Raw genomic sequence first — 18,466 nt, 5'->3', positions numbered from 1 at the left:
ATGCTTATGTCGATGAAGTATGCCGACCTGACTGTGTCCTGGTGTATTAGTATTTTCCTAAAAGTATGAATTTATACTGTGTAGCTGCCAATATTCTGTTTCCGCCTCAAACACCAAACTTCCGAGGGCAAATGCTGGAATGAGGTCCTTACTGTTGGTAAGTGTTGTTTGTGTTAATGATTGCGTGTTACATTTGGTGATGACGCATATGACGCATATGCTTATATTTGTAAGCTTACGCTTACTAAACTTGACCACACAGAATAAATAAACAAGTGGAAAAGTGTAAGTATGAGTTGACAGCAGCAATTCAGCAGCAAACCGCAGCCCAAATTACAAAGCTGCAATAACCCACTGCTTATGTTGACCATTGGTGGCAATAAAGAGCAACTCTGGACTGCTTTCCTGTCCGTGGATATAAGAAGGCGATGCGGCATATTCAAAAAAATGGAATGACCAAAACCATTGACGTATAAAGGAAAACATGGTAAATGAACGTTTAGTTCTTTGTGTCGTCACAATGGTGGGATAGTCATCTGTCCAAATATTGCTTTACCATTACCTTAAATTGGTCTTTAAGCAATTTTGTTTCTTTTGACTTACTGTTGTTAATACTTACCGGATTCAGAATTATTTCTAAACTACACAATTACGTATTAAAATCCAAACACAGCGATCTTCAGACAGCTCAGATCGATTTATTTAGAGAAAAATATATTTCGCCTAAAACGGCATCATCAGTTTACACAATTACAAAAGCATAAGGAAAACTGTGTAATTGTTTTGCCAATCCTTGGTGTGCTAGGATTTAGTTTGAAAACCTTGCATTTACTAATATTAATAATACCAACATCAAGATTCGAGAGTCTGTAATATACAATACGCGTAAATTGTTGACCCGATGACAGAATATGTTCAATTTCACTTGGGAATTTCTGAAGTTTTTATTTGATTTACTATGAACACAATATCACAAATTTACTTTCCTTTGTGAGCTTGTTACATGACAGCCCAAGCAGAAAACAATCTATAAAAGAAGGTAGATTTTATCACAACCACATACAGATTTGCTGCACCACTGGACCGTTCCTTGTAAAACGTTGCTCGAAAGCGTTTTGTGGAACGCGACGTTTTCGATTTAAAACCCAAGTCGGCGCCAGACGGAGATTTTGGTTCGGTAATTTAATCCCTGCATGTCTCCGCTCAAAACCAGTGGTAAAAGTGGCAAAATGTTGCAACTTTGAGACAGTAAAAACCCATTGTCACCTTTCCATTCAATTCAGCTTCCTTTGCGCTCTTAGAAAACAAGTAAACCTGGCAATTAAGATAATGCTGGTTATTGTTGGCGAACAATGCCTACCGCTGCTTTACGCGATGCAACGCTTGCTGCGAAAAGCGCCGGTTTCTCTTCAAGTGGCGCGCGCGACTGCCGCGGCCCGCAAAGAAGGGTTTTGGTTCGATTTGATCTGGCGTGTGAATTTGGACACCTTAGTAGTGTTGTGGCGTCTCAGCCGCCTATGCGTTTAAGGTTTGAGCGATCAGCTTTTTTTTTAATAGAAACATTTGTCAAACCGCGACCGCAGAACTCGTTACAAATCTGCGGAATTGAATTGTAAACAAGGCATAAATTTTCAGGCCTCGTTTCGACGGCGCTGGATCGATAAAGAGCGAAATGTAGGCTTGGCTTAAGTCGCGAGAGGGTCCGCCGACAGAACAAACATCTATCTCAAACAGAGTGCTTATGTTTTGCAGATCAAGCCGCGCTGTATCGCCGAAGATAATATTTAGTTTCTTTAGCGCGGAGAAACTCGGCGCCTTGTCTCCCGCGTCAATCAGTCTGCTCAACCGAGAAAGGGTCGACAACCAAAGTAATCAACTATGTGCAGATCGGGTGTGGCGAGCGATCACGGCGGGAAACGAGTGTTTGTTTTACGGCGGAATTCCTTCGCTAGTTTTGAGATCCTTTGCATCTTTCTAACGTTGATTGCGGGCATGAAGGGAGACTTGCCACATGACAACAAAGGTAAGTGTTTCGAGTGTTGTTTTATTTGTCCAAACCGCCAGCGGCGTCCGTCTGAAGTCTGGAAACGGTGACGTTTCAACGGATGTGGCAAACCCATGCAATGTTTAATGGTTTCTTCGAGCAAATAACGACAGCCCGATGCACAAGTTTTCATTTTTGCCTGTTTTCATGGCTGTTTGCATTAACTGTGCTTAAGGCCTGACTTAAAGTTAGGTTAGGTTTAACTTGGCAGAGCGTAAAAAGTTGGGATGACAATTAAGTGTGGGCAAGGTTTTGCCATATTTTACCAGTGGGAGGTACAGTTATTTTCACGCAGTATATTCAGATTCCAGTTCTCACAAATTTAACTTAGAGTGACTTAAACATTCTTTAGCGACTTGAAGTCACCAAAATAACTTTAGCTTCTCTTCTAAAAACCTGTGTCCAAACGACGAACAGCGTGGTACACATGTATACAGATATATTAAGTAGCAGACAAGCAGATGATAAGGATCGTTCTTTTCCATGTAAGCAAGCCAGTGAAACCGAGACAGAAGCTCTTATGCGGTTATCGAACTGGCGCCAAACCCTTGTTTATACCCTAAACTGTTGGTCGAGCTTGGCTGGAGCCTCACTGACCCTGTTTCGTATGTTAAGCCTATGTCGGCCCTTGTAGTTCGTCTCATCTGTGCTGTTGTGTTATCGCAACTTAAGCGTTTGCTTTTTTAAGTTCCAACGAGAGTGTTTTCAGTTTTCATCGAGAATTCAAACCACTTTCGTGACATTTTTAAGTTGTATGACGCCGGGGACGCCTCAAAATCTTTTTGTTGTGGACTGGGTTGTGTTGTAGGGAACTCTGAAACTGCACTACATATCTTGAGTGTTAAGTCTTCGGTAACTACTGTTTGTTGGCAAATTATTTTTGTGTCTTTAGAATGACTTTTGCCATTTTGTTTTCCGTATCGCAATCGTGATATCAAGGGCCCAATTACCTAAGCGCCAAGCTTTATATATTTCGTTTGGTGAAGTGATGACCAACTCTAAAATCTTAGAAATAAGTAGTGAAAATGTCAGGAGCGTTGCAAATAACTACGGGTTGAAGTTTGTTTCGTTGACGAAAAAACTTTAATTTTCCTCAGCTGTGAACTCCTCTTCGCAATGATTCACCCCAAGGCGTGTTTTACCCAATTTGGAAGTAATGTATCATTGCTAAGTCTGCAGCAACCACTTCGAGGGGCACATTAGTATTTGCCAAAACAACTTATACGCTCTGTTAAGCCCGCATGACCCACAAAAAGCAACTCGCCGTTACAAAGTCAACCGAACCACTGCTGAATGCAGTTAGTTGACAGTAATAAGATTTACAAGCTCTGACGCCACAAACAACGATAAGAATCGGGGTAGAGGCTTTAGTATGTAGGCAATCCGAACCTGCAGGTGCTCGATGCGTTCCCACCGGCACTGGCTGTGATTGATTTAGGAGCACCGGACAAATTAGTTTTCCCTCTCTCTGAATATCCCCTTGTTTCTAACGTTGCGGGGTCGGAGGGTGTTTGTGGGTTAAAGCGGTGGTTGCCATAATTCTCGGTACTCTGGACTGGGTTTAGTAAATGCGGTAATTCATCTCTCTGGGAACGACAGGGCGTGTATACTCTGCAAGTACAAATATGGACGACGGCTCCAGACGCCCCAGACGCCGAGGCAGGTCTAAGAGCCCGTGTCCGAGCGCATATTTTTGTAGTACAACTTGACCCCCGAAGGTCAGGAACGAAATGCCACCCCGGGCGTCCTGGGCCTGGGCACTTTCCCTGGGCCCCCGAAAAGCAAACAGTGACAGTTTTAAAAGCGCGACACGGTGCTTATGGAGACCCAGAGTCGCTGCTTTGTGCAACTCGCGCCGCACCGTTTTTACTGAGTAAAATTCGCAACCCTGGTACTCGAGAAACGGCAGAGGTCGTTGGGGGTCAACGAAGTACCACTGATGACTTATGACTGGGGACCGCTTTCAACACGTAACTATAGCAGCTAATTGAAGTTCACCAAGCCCCAATAACCGATCTAATCTCAAGAGCGGGGCACAGTGGAAATTTCCTAAAAGAAAGTGTTTTAAATTTGCGGAACAAGACAAGGTCAAACCTTTTAGACTCGCTTCAATTGTTTCCAACTTTTCAACTCGTGTATATTTGTTTTTTGTCGCTGAAATTGGTATGGCGATTTTGCGGTTATATTTTTCGGCGCATCGATAAATAGAATGGAGAAAATATGTTCCAATAAATCTGGTGTTGTGTCCTCTTGTCTTACGATAAAGAGACAATTCCTTTGTTTTACACATGAGAAGTTGCAAGAACCAACTATTAAGCGTGAAGAGCTAGGGTCGCCGACAAACCTCCTTCAATTTCCTTTTGTCTCGGGTTGCGTTGATGTCATTTGTGTCAAACATATTTTCTTCCAAAAACAGCGGTTGATTGTGAACCATACAAAGTGACATTCAGTTTTCCTAGACTTTCGACTTGTTTTCTAGCAGCCAGAGCAGGAAATGCTGTCTGCACCCGGTTAGGTGTCAAATGCCTCCGTGTGCATTCCTCTGTGCCTTGGTACAACGTCTTACATAGAGTTTACTGCTTTACCTCGACCCACGGCCGTCGCTTCTTGGCTTGGACCACAGACCCCGAGACTCAAGGTCAACGCGAAACTAAAACAAAAGCGCTTTTTCCTATCGAATGTCGTCGCTTGACGCGCGTGGCGAGAATTTTTGTTGTGCAACTTTATCTTTGTGGGTTGCAACCGTTCTCGGGAGTCGTTAGATATTGTGGTTTACGTGGTTGTTGAACGTTTGCAACGCACGTACTTTGCTTTGTTTGCCTGGTTAATTTTAACTATAAATTCCGTGGTTTTATTCAGCATTGCGTTCCTGCATCCAAAGATTTTGGAAGTAAAAATGCATTGAGGAGGATTTTTCGTGCAGAAAAAAGACGATTTCGAAGCAAACACAAAATTACCTACTGTTTCTGTCCTGTCATCAAAGTGTCCAAAATGCCTTTACCGTTAGACGCCAGAATTCCACAACATTATAGTATTAAACATTTCCGCTGGAAGTTGCGGCTACTTTTCATAAGAAATTGACCAGCGATTTATGGACACGCCTCACTGCACCGCTCGGGATTATTGAGGCTCCACTGCTCCGTATCTATTGGTTGAGTGGTCTTAAACCGGCCCCAGGACAACATAATTGCCTTGTAGTCCGGTCAATCATAGGATGCAAGCCCGCTTTCCATGGATTAAGGGCCCTTGAGTGGCCCCCGATCACCAGGCAATCCTTACATAGTTTCCGCTCTCTCTTCAAGCTGTTCCCGATCTTCTTTTAAGTAATCGACCGATTACAGATACTCCAGGGAAAGGTTTAGGGATGTTACGTCATCAGCAGAGCGCATTGCATGGTTTTGTATATTAGTCTGGCGCAGTGGATTGCGCAATATTTGGATGCAATATTATTCCATGGGGATGAACTTTTCAAAACTTGAATCTTGAAGCTTCTTGTGCGATATTCGCTGTTTATGGAGAAAGAAGTTTCTTATTTCAATAACAATCGAATTTTATAAACCTTCAGCAATAGTTAGAATTTTTTCACAATCTCTACAAATTAAACCATTAAAATAGTTGTGCTTGTAACATGGAAGACCTATTACAATATTCACGCAATGCCACAAACCCAAGTTGTGAGGCAATCTGTAAGAGATGACAGGTTTGTTGTTTTCAGTAAACTTAAAACTCCTCTCTCTGGAACCCATGTGAGTATTCCACACGGCACAAAACCCTCGTTTAAAACCGGACGACTTATGGGCCCGAAATGGGGCCTAATTACCGTCCTTGTGGCCGCCTCGTTGCCTCAGCATTGGCCCTCTCCCGTTACGCTAAGATTATGTTTGCATGTCGAGTATGTGGTCCCTGAACCTTCGTTTCATCCCAGCAAGCTTATCCGTCTGTTTACTTCATCATAAGCGAAACGGTTCGACAAGAGCTTTTTGACGCTCCCCCTTTCCTATCCCCCTTCACCCCTGGGGCCAAGACCCAACTCAAAATCCGCCCCTCTGCCGCCAGAACCCGCAACCCCACTTGTGGAGTTCATCGCACCCACCTTCTCCCATCTCTCGCGCTCATTATGTCGTCACGCCTTTGTTACGTTTCAAGGGTCCCAGCCTTTAGTTGCGATAAAGATCGTGTTCCCTTCCCCCGGCCTCGCTTATCAATAGGCGGCCTATTATCGACGGCGCAACGTTGTAAACCGACCGCGCTCAGTTAAGATAATAATGCAAGCAAAGAGGGGTTGATGACCGGTGGAATGGACCCAGGTTGACAAGACATCTGCTCCCTTGTTGGTTTTGTTGCAATTTCTTAACGAGGCCCCGAAAATAGATGCCCTGAATTCCTTGCGTTCGTTGGAGTTTATTTTCGCCACAACTGTTGAAAGGTTGCAATAAAAGGCTTTAAGATGCATCGGTCCCTTGGAATGCAAACCTCGACTATTGTTAAATCTTCGGTGGCAGAAAAACAAACTGCATTTAACTTCGATGAGAAAGTTTCGCCACCAACTTTCCGCAATATTTTACAGAGCAAATATAACAATTTGTTGCTTGCGCTATCGGACATGAACGTCGATTGCATACCGACCGAAACTCCGACCAAGTTAAATTATTTTGCCAGATGAGCTGGTGAGTTTTGAGGCAATTAAAACTTTCACAAGCGAAGGTTCCATATTCATTCTCCTTACGTTTTGCGTGGAAGGGTCGCGTTAGCAAGATTTCGAGTGGTGTTTTCGGCTTCCGTGTTTCTGCAACAGATCCCAAGGGGTTGTAATCCGCTTTACCAAATACTTGTGGCTTTGCACACGTCCTCAAATCCCCTTCCTTTACAACAAAATATAATCTACCCCCCTTGTATAATTACCTAAGTCGTTTCATTTTGGCGTGCCGGGTATTTACGTTGTTCTCATCCGATCTTACGAACAAATCTCCGCCTGTGATGTTGCTCAGGTTCGAGTTATATGATACACCATCAAACCAGCTGTTAATACACACTGGATTTTCTTGTTCTCTTGCTCTCTCATGCACCTGCGATCACAGCCTATGATAGATTACCCGGGGCACGCAACCTTCTCTCTGTGTGTGTAGAACTCACTGAAGCTGAAGACGCCGACAATCCTAGAGATGGAAATTTACCGTAATTGTTGGTAGTTATCCCCGCTATATTTTGCGGGTTTGTGTTTTGGGTAAAATACATCGTAAAAGTGAGTTGCAAAGTACAAGTGCTGACTTCAGCCAATGCTTCAACAAACTTTGCATCTGACTGGTTATGGAACTCGTTTTTCGTCCAGTGTATACTTAATGTGTTTGTTACGTTGTATGGTAAACGTTTACCTAGATTGAACGTGGAGTTTACATTTGAAGGCAATTTTGCCGCCTCGAAATCTCTCGTTTTTATGATTTACGGACCTAATTTGTCGTCACTTTGCAGCTGGAAAGGTAATCATGGGTTGGTTTGTTGAAAACCATTGTCCTCTACGCCTTATACCATCTGTACTTGCCGTCGACCAAACCGCGAAAAACACAAGAACAACAGTTTTCAGACAAAACAACTTAAATCCCACAGTATGATTGACAAGTACAAATGGGGTTCGGTTTGGGGTCCAATTTTTCCCACGTATTCCAACTAGGGGGGTCGTAACACCGTGTTCGTCACCGGGTGGGCCAGGGCGTGGGTCATAAGGACCCCGGGCTTAAATTTTTCCCCCCTGGCCCTTCAGCAATGCCAACAGAGTAAGGCTCAAGGTTTTAGCCAGAGTGTGGTTTTACAATGGACACCCGAGAACTACCAATGCCTTAATTGACGGCTGTGTTGTTTTTCGGCAAATAATTGCACTCTCCGACGATTTGTCTTTCGGGATTTTGACAGAAAGTTTTAGGTTTTTCGGCTATTTTGGGGTCGGTTCTATCGACTCTGGCTCTTGTTGGGATAAATTCGACTCTAGTTCGCCTGTTTGTGCTGTTGTTGTTTTGCTTAAAGAGAGCTGTCCAGACAGTGGTTAGCATTCACCAGAAAGAAGTAGATGTTCCAATTTATGTCATTGGGCTTAATGTCCACTTATAATAACGTGTGACGTGGAAATATTTTACCGTGCCGTCTGTATGGGCCAGAAATTACCAAAAATTACATCAAACTGGTGGTCTAAACAGTGCGTTTATGCGAAATTAATTTATACTATAGCTCCAAATCTCTAGCGGACTAGATTAAAAGACCCAACGAGCCTTTATAGCTTTCCAATGGTTGCCTTTACAGTGTTTTCATAAAAACAAAAGCTCTGTAGAAAGTGATCCGTAATCTTGTGTTCCGCTTAAACAAACGCTAACTTGTATATATTGACCCACACTGTCATGTCCGGGTTTATTTTCATCTTCTCATCCAATTAAATGACGGATTATCACATTTTCGCACGCTATTTATCCGACTAATTCACTTTTGTGCCACAATATCCCGCAATCCTTAAACCGCGACCTTATCTGTCGCTGTCAGGCGAACAAGGACAAAACCGATTTCCTACAAATCCCCAATTAGTTGTCCCGCAAACCGAACGTGAACCTCGTGCAACCCTCTCTGACGTGTCGTGTGTGTATCTTGCCCGATAATAAGTCCCTCGCCCTGGCGTTTTACGATATTAATTGAATTTTAAGCGCCGTGGCCCGCCCGTGTCATAACACACAACAAATCGCTCAGAGTCTGTTAATCGTTAATCAAACCTTTCTTTGTCGCCGAAACTTGGCTAACGGCGGCGTGATTAGCGCGGTTTGACGGGATTGTGAAGTGTTATAGCTAATTTATTGTCAGACCTGTCTTTAGAACGACGCCTCTCGTTTGTGTAAAGATAATCTTGTTGCACTGAACGGGTTTGTCATGCAGAATGAGAGCAGGTGTTTGTTCACGTTGTACAGCGAGTTTTTTTGCCGGAGTAAAAGTGCGTGTTGTTGTTGCACAAGCTGCAACATGTCAAGTTTTAGGTTACGAAAGTTTGCAAATTTGCAATGTTCTGGTTCCCGGCAAAGAACAAGGGCCTGATGTTCTAGGCTTACGCAAGAATAGAGAAACATGACTTGCCAAAAGACTTTTACTTAAGACTGGAGAGAGTTTAAACTAAAGGAGAGAACTTGAACTGGGCGGCTTGCTTGTAACAAGAGAGTGAGGGCGACCGCATGGAGAGAGAGCGACCGAGATGGGTGGGTGGTCTTGACCAGGGTTCCCTTGCTTCGCTTGACTTCTACGCGACCTGTGATCCCTTATTATGTAAAAGTAGCCGCCCCTCTGTTGTTGTCAACCTGGCTTCAACTGTGGGAACATTTTTTAGGTTGGCAAGTGTTGCCAAAACGTGTTGTTCTGGGTGTTGCCTATGTTGGACATACAAGCGTTCTACACAAGTAAGGTGTAGACCGTGTGTGGCGTGACGTCATACGGGTTTTAAGAGCCCGCAATTTCTGTACTGTGAGATACAAACTTTCACATAACAAGCAATGCCACACACTTGGCTGATTCAATTTCTGAGCAACATAAATCCTTCGTCACCACACGTAATATTTATGTGGTTTCCAGTAGAGCTACTGTTGGGACCGTAGATATTAAAGTTAACATGTCAGGTTCTTGTGCCGATGTGTTTTGTGATCTTGAGTACACACGTAGCACAGAATAACCGGATGGCAGTAACTTTACGGTGTCACTTCGCAACGCTTTGGAAAACGTAAAACTTAAAACCCAGCAAACCACATGTTGCTGTTTCGGACAAATAAGCGACCTTCGATTGCTTCAAGACAACTTATAATAAAAACAAGTGGACAAGTGGAAAAGCCGGGTTATAGAGACAGACGTTAAAAAAGTATAGGTTTATTGGCTGCAATTCGCAAACGGGATGGATTTGGTTAACAGAGACCCATTATGTTTTACGACGCATCGGCCGCAACGACTTCACCCGGCCTGCAGATTTTACTGCGCAACCAACAGCGTTTAAAGCGAGGCACTAAATTACAACAGTCCATACGTCGGCGTTGGAACCGACGACGTCTCGTCGCAGGGTAGAATTCGAGAAGATGCGCAGATACCCCCCACCCCCGATGGTTGGCATGGCGACAGAAATCACGTGCCTTTCCGCAGGGATTGGCTGCAATTTTTCGGAGGGTAATTGCGCCCGGTGCGATCGCGTCGCCGGCTGTTCGGCGCTCTGCAGGATTTGTTGGGTAAACACGGGCCAATTTCGCGCGCCATCCTCGAACGATTTGTTTGTAATTAAGGCGCGACCGGTTGTCTACACGATGCAGGCCACATAAAAAGTCCAGGGCCACTTTCACCTCTTCTACATGTCGATCCTGACAATGGTAAATAACATTTTTTGACGTTTTGACGACTTTGGGGATGTGAAGTTCGGTATGCTTGTGGTATTTTGGGGGTAACCGTGGCGCCACCGCCGAACATCACATGATTTTAACTCCAAACTTCCGTGTTCTCGTCATGCGTGTTACGAAAATTGATTTTTTGTTTTTGAGATATACAAGATATATCTTGAACGTTTGTGTTGGATTCACTTTTGACATTTTATCGCAGCTTTGTTTTCATTACGTCTACAAACCCCTACACGAAGATAAAACGTTATTGAAGAAAGAAGTGATTATTGAGGAATTTTGTTTGATCTTAAATGATGTGTCCCGACGTCCCTTTGTTAAATGCGCAATTTGTTTAAACATAAATTCTAATTGCAGGAAAATGACTTGGAAACGTCCAAATTGCACTGATCACAATCACAATCACAATTTAATTCCATTCACTTCGGTTTTCAATGTTGCTTCCCGCGTTGAACACGGCTTTCTCGTTTGTATTTTCATTCCTGCAGAGTTTTGACAAAATACTGCTTGTTTGTTTAATCGAGCGTGAACGTGGTTAGCGATGCATGAAACGTTGCATTACCGCCTTTGAAGGTGCAGGTGCTCAGTTGATCGCGTCCAAACCGTAGGCAAATTACGGTTGGTTTGACCAGTAACAAATTTGTAGATATGATCGCAACGCTTGTTAATGAATTTCGGAGCAGTTATATTGGATATATTGTTTGTGTTGAAGAATCACAAAACGGCAAGTTGTGTTCCTAAATTTCTCAAGTTGGCGTCCTTATGTAGGAGTTATTCCTGTCCAGGTTATTGCGCCAAATATCGTTTCACAAATACGTGCCGCTAAGCGTTTTTAACAACCCCCCCCCTTGAAAGCAACTCGACTTTCGTGTGCAGATAATTCCAAACCGTGCGTTTCCAGTCAACTCATCCCAACATATCGTTACGAAAGCCCCGACGAAATTTAATCCTGTTCCCGCTTCGCCGCCAAATCTTGCTGACCTTTGTCATTGATCTGCAAAGTTTTTCCAAGCGCGGGCCTCGGTAAACAACCCTCCTCCTCCCCGCCCGCCCGCCGTTCTTAATCCCTTGTTTGCGCCGATTCGGCGAGGCACGCGACTCTCGGGCGAAATAATCGCGCGGTCAAGTTTGTGCTCTAGCTTCTTTAATGAGAAACATAAATACTCGCTGTGACCTTGCTTGGTTTGATTAAAAAGTCGCGTTTCTGTAAATACAAAACCGCCTGTTTACCAATTATTAACGCGTCGTTAGATACGATGACGATGTTCATTCATACGAAGTCCCTGAGGTTTTTTTATGCGGTCGCCTATTATCAAGTGTCCAATGTGAATTAGCAGAACTCCCAACTGGTCGTGTTGATCATAACTTTGCCTTCAGCCGCATATCAAGTAAGAACATTCACTTTAATGATGAAACCTAATAGGTCGAAACAGTGGGCCTGAATGCAGCTCACTTAAAACAAATATTCAGTGATAATATTACTCCAGTATGTGGCGTATTTGCTCCTTCCTGTATGTGGACACATTTTAATTCTGAAAATAGAAGGCGTTGTTACAATGTTTCAATTACTTGCAACCTTATTTATGGTGAACGACTGTTAACAAGCTTATTATATGCGGTGAGTACGTGACTATCCTTGTTTACAACTTCTCTCTGTAAGCACTGGAATCGGGCGAGAGACACGAAACGACAGAATTGTGTAAGCGGACATTGAGACGAATATTGTTGATCTTACGACATGTAGGTAAACATTTGTCATTCCGTCATTTACGTTCCGGTTTTGTTTACACTTTGTCAAGCTTGAGGGACTTCTTGGCACGAAACCGAATTGTGTCGCGAGAGAAGCAAGTTAAAGCGATAAAAATAATCTCGTACTCCACCACATACAAAACACGTGTGTTACAATGGATATGTTTGTGAACTCTGATTATTGAAACTTGAAACCGTTGAATAAAACACTGTACAAAGTTTGAAAGCATGAAATCCTTAAATCCCACCTTGTGAACACGACTGGCGCGTGCCGTAGTCGAAATACCGACTGAAGCCATCATTTGTCACCTCGCGGAGTCGGACGAACCCGCAAATAGCGTTTTCCTGTTACTCGCGCAGAGCCGCCTCAACCTGTTTACGATTCCATCGGTCACGCCGCCTGTTGCTCGTTCCATTAAACAGAGTTTACCACGCGGCTAATCGTGGTTGTCTGGCTTGACAGGGCGACAAAATGGTGGACAGTGATGTGGGGTTTATTGATGTCGCGTTACTGGAGTTAAGTTCGGAGCACTTTCCTCTTTTTGAAATAGGAATTAGGAATTAAACCGGCCATGAAGAAATTTCGAAAAAGAAAAAATGTAAACTTGAAAACAAAATTTTTGTCTTTTTTTTCAAATTGACTCATTTTTTTGCTGAATATCTTTACTGAATAAGTTGTTATGTTCGGAAAAACGATTGAACAAAAACGGAAAATACAACATATAAAGAGAGACATTTATGTAGACTTAAAACGTAAATTCCAACGTTTTTTTTTAATCTTTATTCAAAACGATTTATTACAATCAACGCCCGTTTAATTTCAATTTTCACTTGATTTGAAACGACTTAAGTTTATTTTCAACGAAATATTTGAACGTGGATGCTTTTAAACATACAATCCTCCTCCCGAGCAATTCATGGAGATTGATGCGATCAGATGGATGGCTCAAAAGCAGCATAACTTGAAGCATTTTAGCAACGGTGAACTCGAAAAACCTGCAAAACAGAAAAATCTTTTTTTGCCCCGCAGCCTTTAAACCCAACAAATAACGTCGATTATATTTAATTGAAATCTTTGCGTAGATCTGCTGAAGAACTAGCTTCGAAATTCGACCAACTGCAACTTTTCAATCCATAATAACTTTACGGTTGCTGGAAAAGGCCAAATATTTTATGAAACAGATTTTTTAATTTCAATTTCGCAGCAAAAAAGGGATATGTTCTAATTTATGGTGTACAGGGCTTAATCTCACATTCTGTTAGCATCCGTCCAGTGTGACCCACATACCAGTTTGCCGAAGGACCGAACGTCCAGTCTCTGGGCAACCGATTATGACGTATAATTTATGGCGGTCGGTCTTTGATGAGTTTCAGAGGACGGTGTAACCGGATCTGATGTGTCTCCCGCCCACTCGATGATTGACACTTTGATAATCTAACCCGATTCTTCGGATAGGTAAACACTGCAGTTTCGTCGGCCACCTCATCTCCCTTCACTCCATCCGTCTTGATCAATCTGACAGCAACTTGTATCTCACCAGCTTGCCGTCGCCAATTAATGCGCTCAAAATGACCGGTGTTAATTTTTACATAAGTTTTTTTTGCAAATTGTTTTGATGAACCCGTTTGAACTTCGGTTGTTTTGTTGGAGTTGATCTCGATGGACATATAAGAATAATTTGTTTTTTGCTTAAAACGTTTCAACGTAAAAAACTTTTCGGAAATTATACCGGGCTGATCCGGTTTGAAACCTGGTGCATTGTGTGTACAAGAAAACGAGTTATCGTTGCTTGCAACCAGTAACCGTTTCACGTGTTAGTTACTTTTATTCTACTTAATTCCAATGAAGGTTGACTAAAAGCTGATCATTCTGAAAGCAAACTTAAACTTTAAAATCCACTTACTGTCGTTTAATCCATCCATGCACAGCATGACGACGCTGCGTATAGACCTGGATTTATTTAATGTCGTGAGCACTTACCGTCAAAATAATGGCTAATGGCTTCGATCGGCAGCACAGATATCCGATCAAAGTCTCGCGTTGTGTTTATTTGATTCCCTGCTAATTGCGTGTGGCGCTGTCTTGCCATCCGCCGACGCCGTTCCATTCTAGAACGTCTCGCCGCCGAAAATTTACCTGATTAAGGGAGATATGGACGTCAGAAGGTATTGAGATGACGCCGCGATAGCTGATGGGTTAGGATCGCTCGATAGCGACTTAGACGTCGAGATTTCAGGCATTTTTTTCTTCCTTCTACGCTCTAAGCAAAAAACCGTCTTTCATTGGTCAATTGTTCTGACCACGTGATCATGATAATTGGGCCGTTTAAGTCATTAAAAACATTATGAATTTGTTTAAAAATGGTAAAAAAATTTATCGGTATTGATGTAACTTTTTGCCCAGACTATTTACCAAGCGAGTTTTAACTGCAAAAAAACGTAAGGGGAAGTTGTGATTCAATGCATCACGAATCAAAGCAGTCTCCACATCCTTATTTCCATCAAACTTGTTCCGCATGAGCGAATTCGAACATCCCGAAAGATTCGTTTTTCCACCGTAAATTTTTCTGTCGCGACGGAAGATTCAATGCCGGGGTCGTATTCTGTTTTTGGAGGATTTTCGGCGCTACTGTCGTGTGCAACAAATACTTAACTAACTAATCGACCTTGACTGAACTAGAGGTGGAGCGTAAAATTTCAAGTACAATTAAGCCCGATGGTTTGTACGGACGAAATGTTTATCAGACCTGAATTCCTCGTCTTGTCCGCACGCGACAATATTTTCCCAATTCCTGTTGATCTCCAATGGTTCGACGATTTTGTCATTCAATAAATAAGATGTTATGTTATGAAATGCTTGGTCGCAAACTAAACAGAAGGGCAAAAAATTCTATTTGTTTGTTTAATTTAATATTGGGAAAGCCCCTTGATGAGGTTGTATTGTTTGTGGTTTTACATCAGCTTCAATCAACGAAATAACACAGCGGACGTTGACTTAATTTTCGCGAAGACGGCGGAACGGCTAATACGTAGATTATGAGTGATTTTTGCTGTACCTGTATTGATTAAATAGACAGATAATTGCCCAAATTGACGTAACTCGAATACGTTGAACCGCCGAAGCGACGCCAAACCCACGGTTAAATGTTTAGAATGAAAACTAGACGCTGGGGTTTAACCGAGGCTTTTCCGTAGCCCCGTATTGCGGTGCCTTGAATACATTGAGGAAACTGTGGCTTGCTGCATGTTGTTGTCGGTGGGGAGTAGAGATTAGATAATGGCCATGCGAGGTTGATTGTTTGTTGGGGCATAATGGGAAATTGTTTTGTAAGTATCGGTATGTGTGTGTTGACTTATTGTTCCCCCCCAAAAAAAAAACGACAAGTAAATCATGCAATATTTAAATCACTGCAGTTTCTTTTTTTTAAATTATTGTCCACTGAATAACAAGTTCAACAAATTATTTTCTTCCAGTAATAGTTTTGCGTGCCCAGTAAAGCGTCAACGAAATGAACTGTCGTCTGTCCACTTGTGTGATCCACGTCTTTTTTTCTGAATTGTGTACAAGAAAGCCCTCTAAGGTTCGAATACCTGCTTCACTAGGTGTTTTTTCGCCACCGCTTATTCCCACGCTGGTTCGCCAGCATTTTTTTGTTTTGGGGAGAAATTTCGCGAAAACGTTTTTAGGTCACCTTGTCCACAGTCGGCGCCAGTTGTTCTAACCCCAGTAGCGAAAGGTTAATTTGATTTCCAGTTTCTAATTCGACCGACCGGTGCGAGGTACGGCTGCCGACCGTTTGAACACTTGCTCTCATCGGGCCGTTGTTAAATCCCTAAGCGCGAACTGCGACTTCTACTAACTGGGCCTTTTGTATGTAGTGGCCAATTGAATTATTGCTCCATAGGTTAGGGCGTCAAAATTGTCTCAAAATCGAATCTGGCTCCGCGGGGATTCGAACCCGCGCCTGAGGATTTCCTTCGGGGTCCCACAGGGCAAAGCAGAAGCGTCATAAGGTTGGCTTTTGAAGAGAGGTGACAGGCGTCTGCCTGGCTGAGCACTCGAGTGCGGAATTGTCAGCTCGTCTCACGTGTCCCACGCTATACCTTGCCCATCTCCCGTGTTGTCTGCGTAAACACAAACCCAACCGGAGCACAGCTTTCCCTTTTTCTGCGCGCTTGCTTCTTTAGCCGAACGAATCCTCCGGCTTTGCTGTGTAGATTCAGGTCGGCACGCGAGCGCTTGGTCGTTTTTTTTGGGTCCCAGTGGGAATATAGAGGCTCGCAATAATTAAGTTTGTCTCAGGCGAAGATAGGTAAAAGTGAAACAATGCAGAACTACAGAGGCCAAGGTTAAAGATTTTAAAAAATGTTGCAAAGATTCATTGCAGTTTACAGGAAAATGATCTTCATTTATACGTGGATTCCAATACAATTTTCTATTGCAAGCAACCCTTAGTGCACCTGTCATGTGAATTCGCGTCATCGATTTTTGTTAATCGATATTTTTGTTAATTCATAATTAGCTGGTTTAGATTTTGACCAGAACAGAATGGTAATGGTTCCAACCCATTGCTGATATATCGTAAAGACAGGTTTTCATAACTAATAGAAACAGGCTTCATGAAACGTTTGAACTTGGTTAATTTTCTTCAAACAAGTGATCAGTAATCTTGTGAAACCGGTGGTCAAATGCGTGCGTTTGACTGCCGTGTGTTTCGGACAACGTAAAAATGTGTAATGGCGCCAATGGGACTGCGTCTATGTATTGACTTATGGCGTGGGATTTGGTGGCCGAATTCAACGTGTCGCATTACCTGTGGAATGGAATTCAGTTTCTTGTTTAGGGGACAAGTCTGTAGGAGGTGATTCCATGAAACTAGAAAGCGTCCAGATAACATATCGGATGTGTTTCCATTGCTATATAGTGCTGAAGTATTTGATATAAATTAGCACAGACGGTGTTAATAGCAATAGCCACAGTTAATTTCATGGTCCTAATCTATGTGGGCCTATCTCTATAGTCATTTAATATTGCTATAAGAATTGCTGCAAATTTTTCCATTAAAAGCGCAATTTATCCGAGCTGCAGGATCGCTGTGTGGAATTTCAATCGCTAATGACGCGCTCTCCCACTTGTACTTATTATAAACTTGTACACCGACACAGGTACTTGTACGCCTACCAAGAGATACGTCGAGTTTGGTAATTGTTTGATTGGGTCGTGTTTCCACTTGGAAGGAACCCGAGTTATTCCTCGTTTTGACATGATTAGTTCACGTCACACTTTGTAACTTTAAAGAATTTTTTTACCACATTACGGTTTCCCACATATTTTGCAGCAATTTGAAAGGAAGCAGGTTTTACTCTAACCTAAATCGCGTGTTAAAAGAATATTACAAACCGTTACGTCACTGTTGTAACTTGGGATGTTCGTCACAGACGTTCCATACGATCGATCATCCAATATTTTAATGCTTAATTGAGGCAAACAACGTTATTACATTGCTAATGTGAAGTCCTGATCGGTTGAAAATCGTTGCTGGCTCGGATCAATAATGTTCATTTTATATATGAAAGCTTGCCGAACACTTGCATGTGGAGGGAGGCCGGGTTTGCCTGTCGCAGTAGCAAAGAATCTGATGGAGTTTTGATTAGTTGGACATTTTAACGCTCATAGTGAATGTTACTAAGTTAAGTATTTGGAAGAAAACATCGCTCTGTTTCAAAAATTATCGGTTGATTTAAAACAAATATACCAGGTCGTTTATTTGGTCGACAATTTGTTGCTTAAAAAAAATTAGGTAGGTTAAATGTGGCTGTAGCTGAAGTGAATCGTGTCTTGTTCACGCAACCAAAGGTTACCGCAAATTTTCGGGAGCTGTAATCCAGCGGTCGGGAGCCGCCTTCACGGCGTCTGCGTAATGAGGATCGTTTACCCATTAACAAAACCATCCACCCCTGTACAGGGAGAGTCCACCGCGTGGCATTTTACGCCTGACGTAAAGAAATCGCCTCTTTTAATTGTGGTAAACTTCGTTATGCGTAAGAAGGCGTCGACGCCACTGTAGTTGCAGCCGAGAGAGCATCAGGTTTTTCTGGTCTGCTCCTGAGTTAGCCATCGGAAATTGCGTATCGATCCACGGGTGATGTTTGCTGCCTAATATTGTTTATAATCTGCACGGGTTCGAACTGTGACGTATGTTGCTGCTGTGACGTATGTTGTGGGTGAACTTGGAATAAAAATTAACGGACGACCTTCGTTGGTTCCTGAAGGGATTAA

At 42.8% G+C, this 18,466-nt stretch overlaps 1 protein-coding gene across 3 annotated transcripts in view; it reads left to right on the top strand.

Annotated features, from left to right (window-relative positions):
• Window positions 1–1,730: 1,730 nt before the first annotated feature.
• The window catches only part of LOC145913480 (uncharacterized), a 31,245-nt gene continuing 14,509 nt past the window's right edge, over window positions 1,731–18,466 (top strand). For all 3 annotated transcript variants that reach the window (XM_083001154.1, XM_083001155.1, XM_083001153.1), the window contains exon 1: window positions 1,731–2,023. In XM_083001154.1, coding sequence (XP_082857280.1) covers window positions 1,879–2,023 — 145 coding nt within the window. In that variant the 5' untranslated portion in view covers window positions 1,731–1,878. The remainder of the gene's footprint in view (window positions 2,024–18,466) is intronic.

This window comes from Ascidia mentula, chromosome 9, assembly GCF_947561715.1.
Source record: "Ascidia mentula chromosome 9, kaAscMent1.1, whole genome shotgun sequence".
Lineage (NCBI taxonomy): Eukaryota > Metazoa > Chordata > Ascidiacea > Phlebobranchia > Ascidiidae > Ascidia > Ascidia mentula.
Note: the sequence above shows the minus strand (reverse complement) of the source record. Positions and strands in the feature narration are given on the sequence as shown.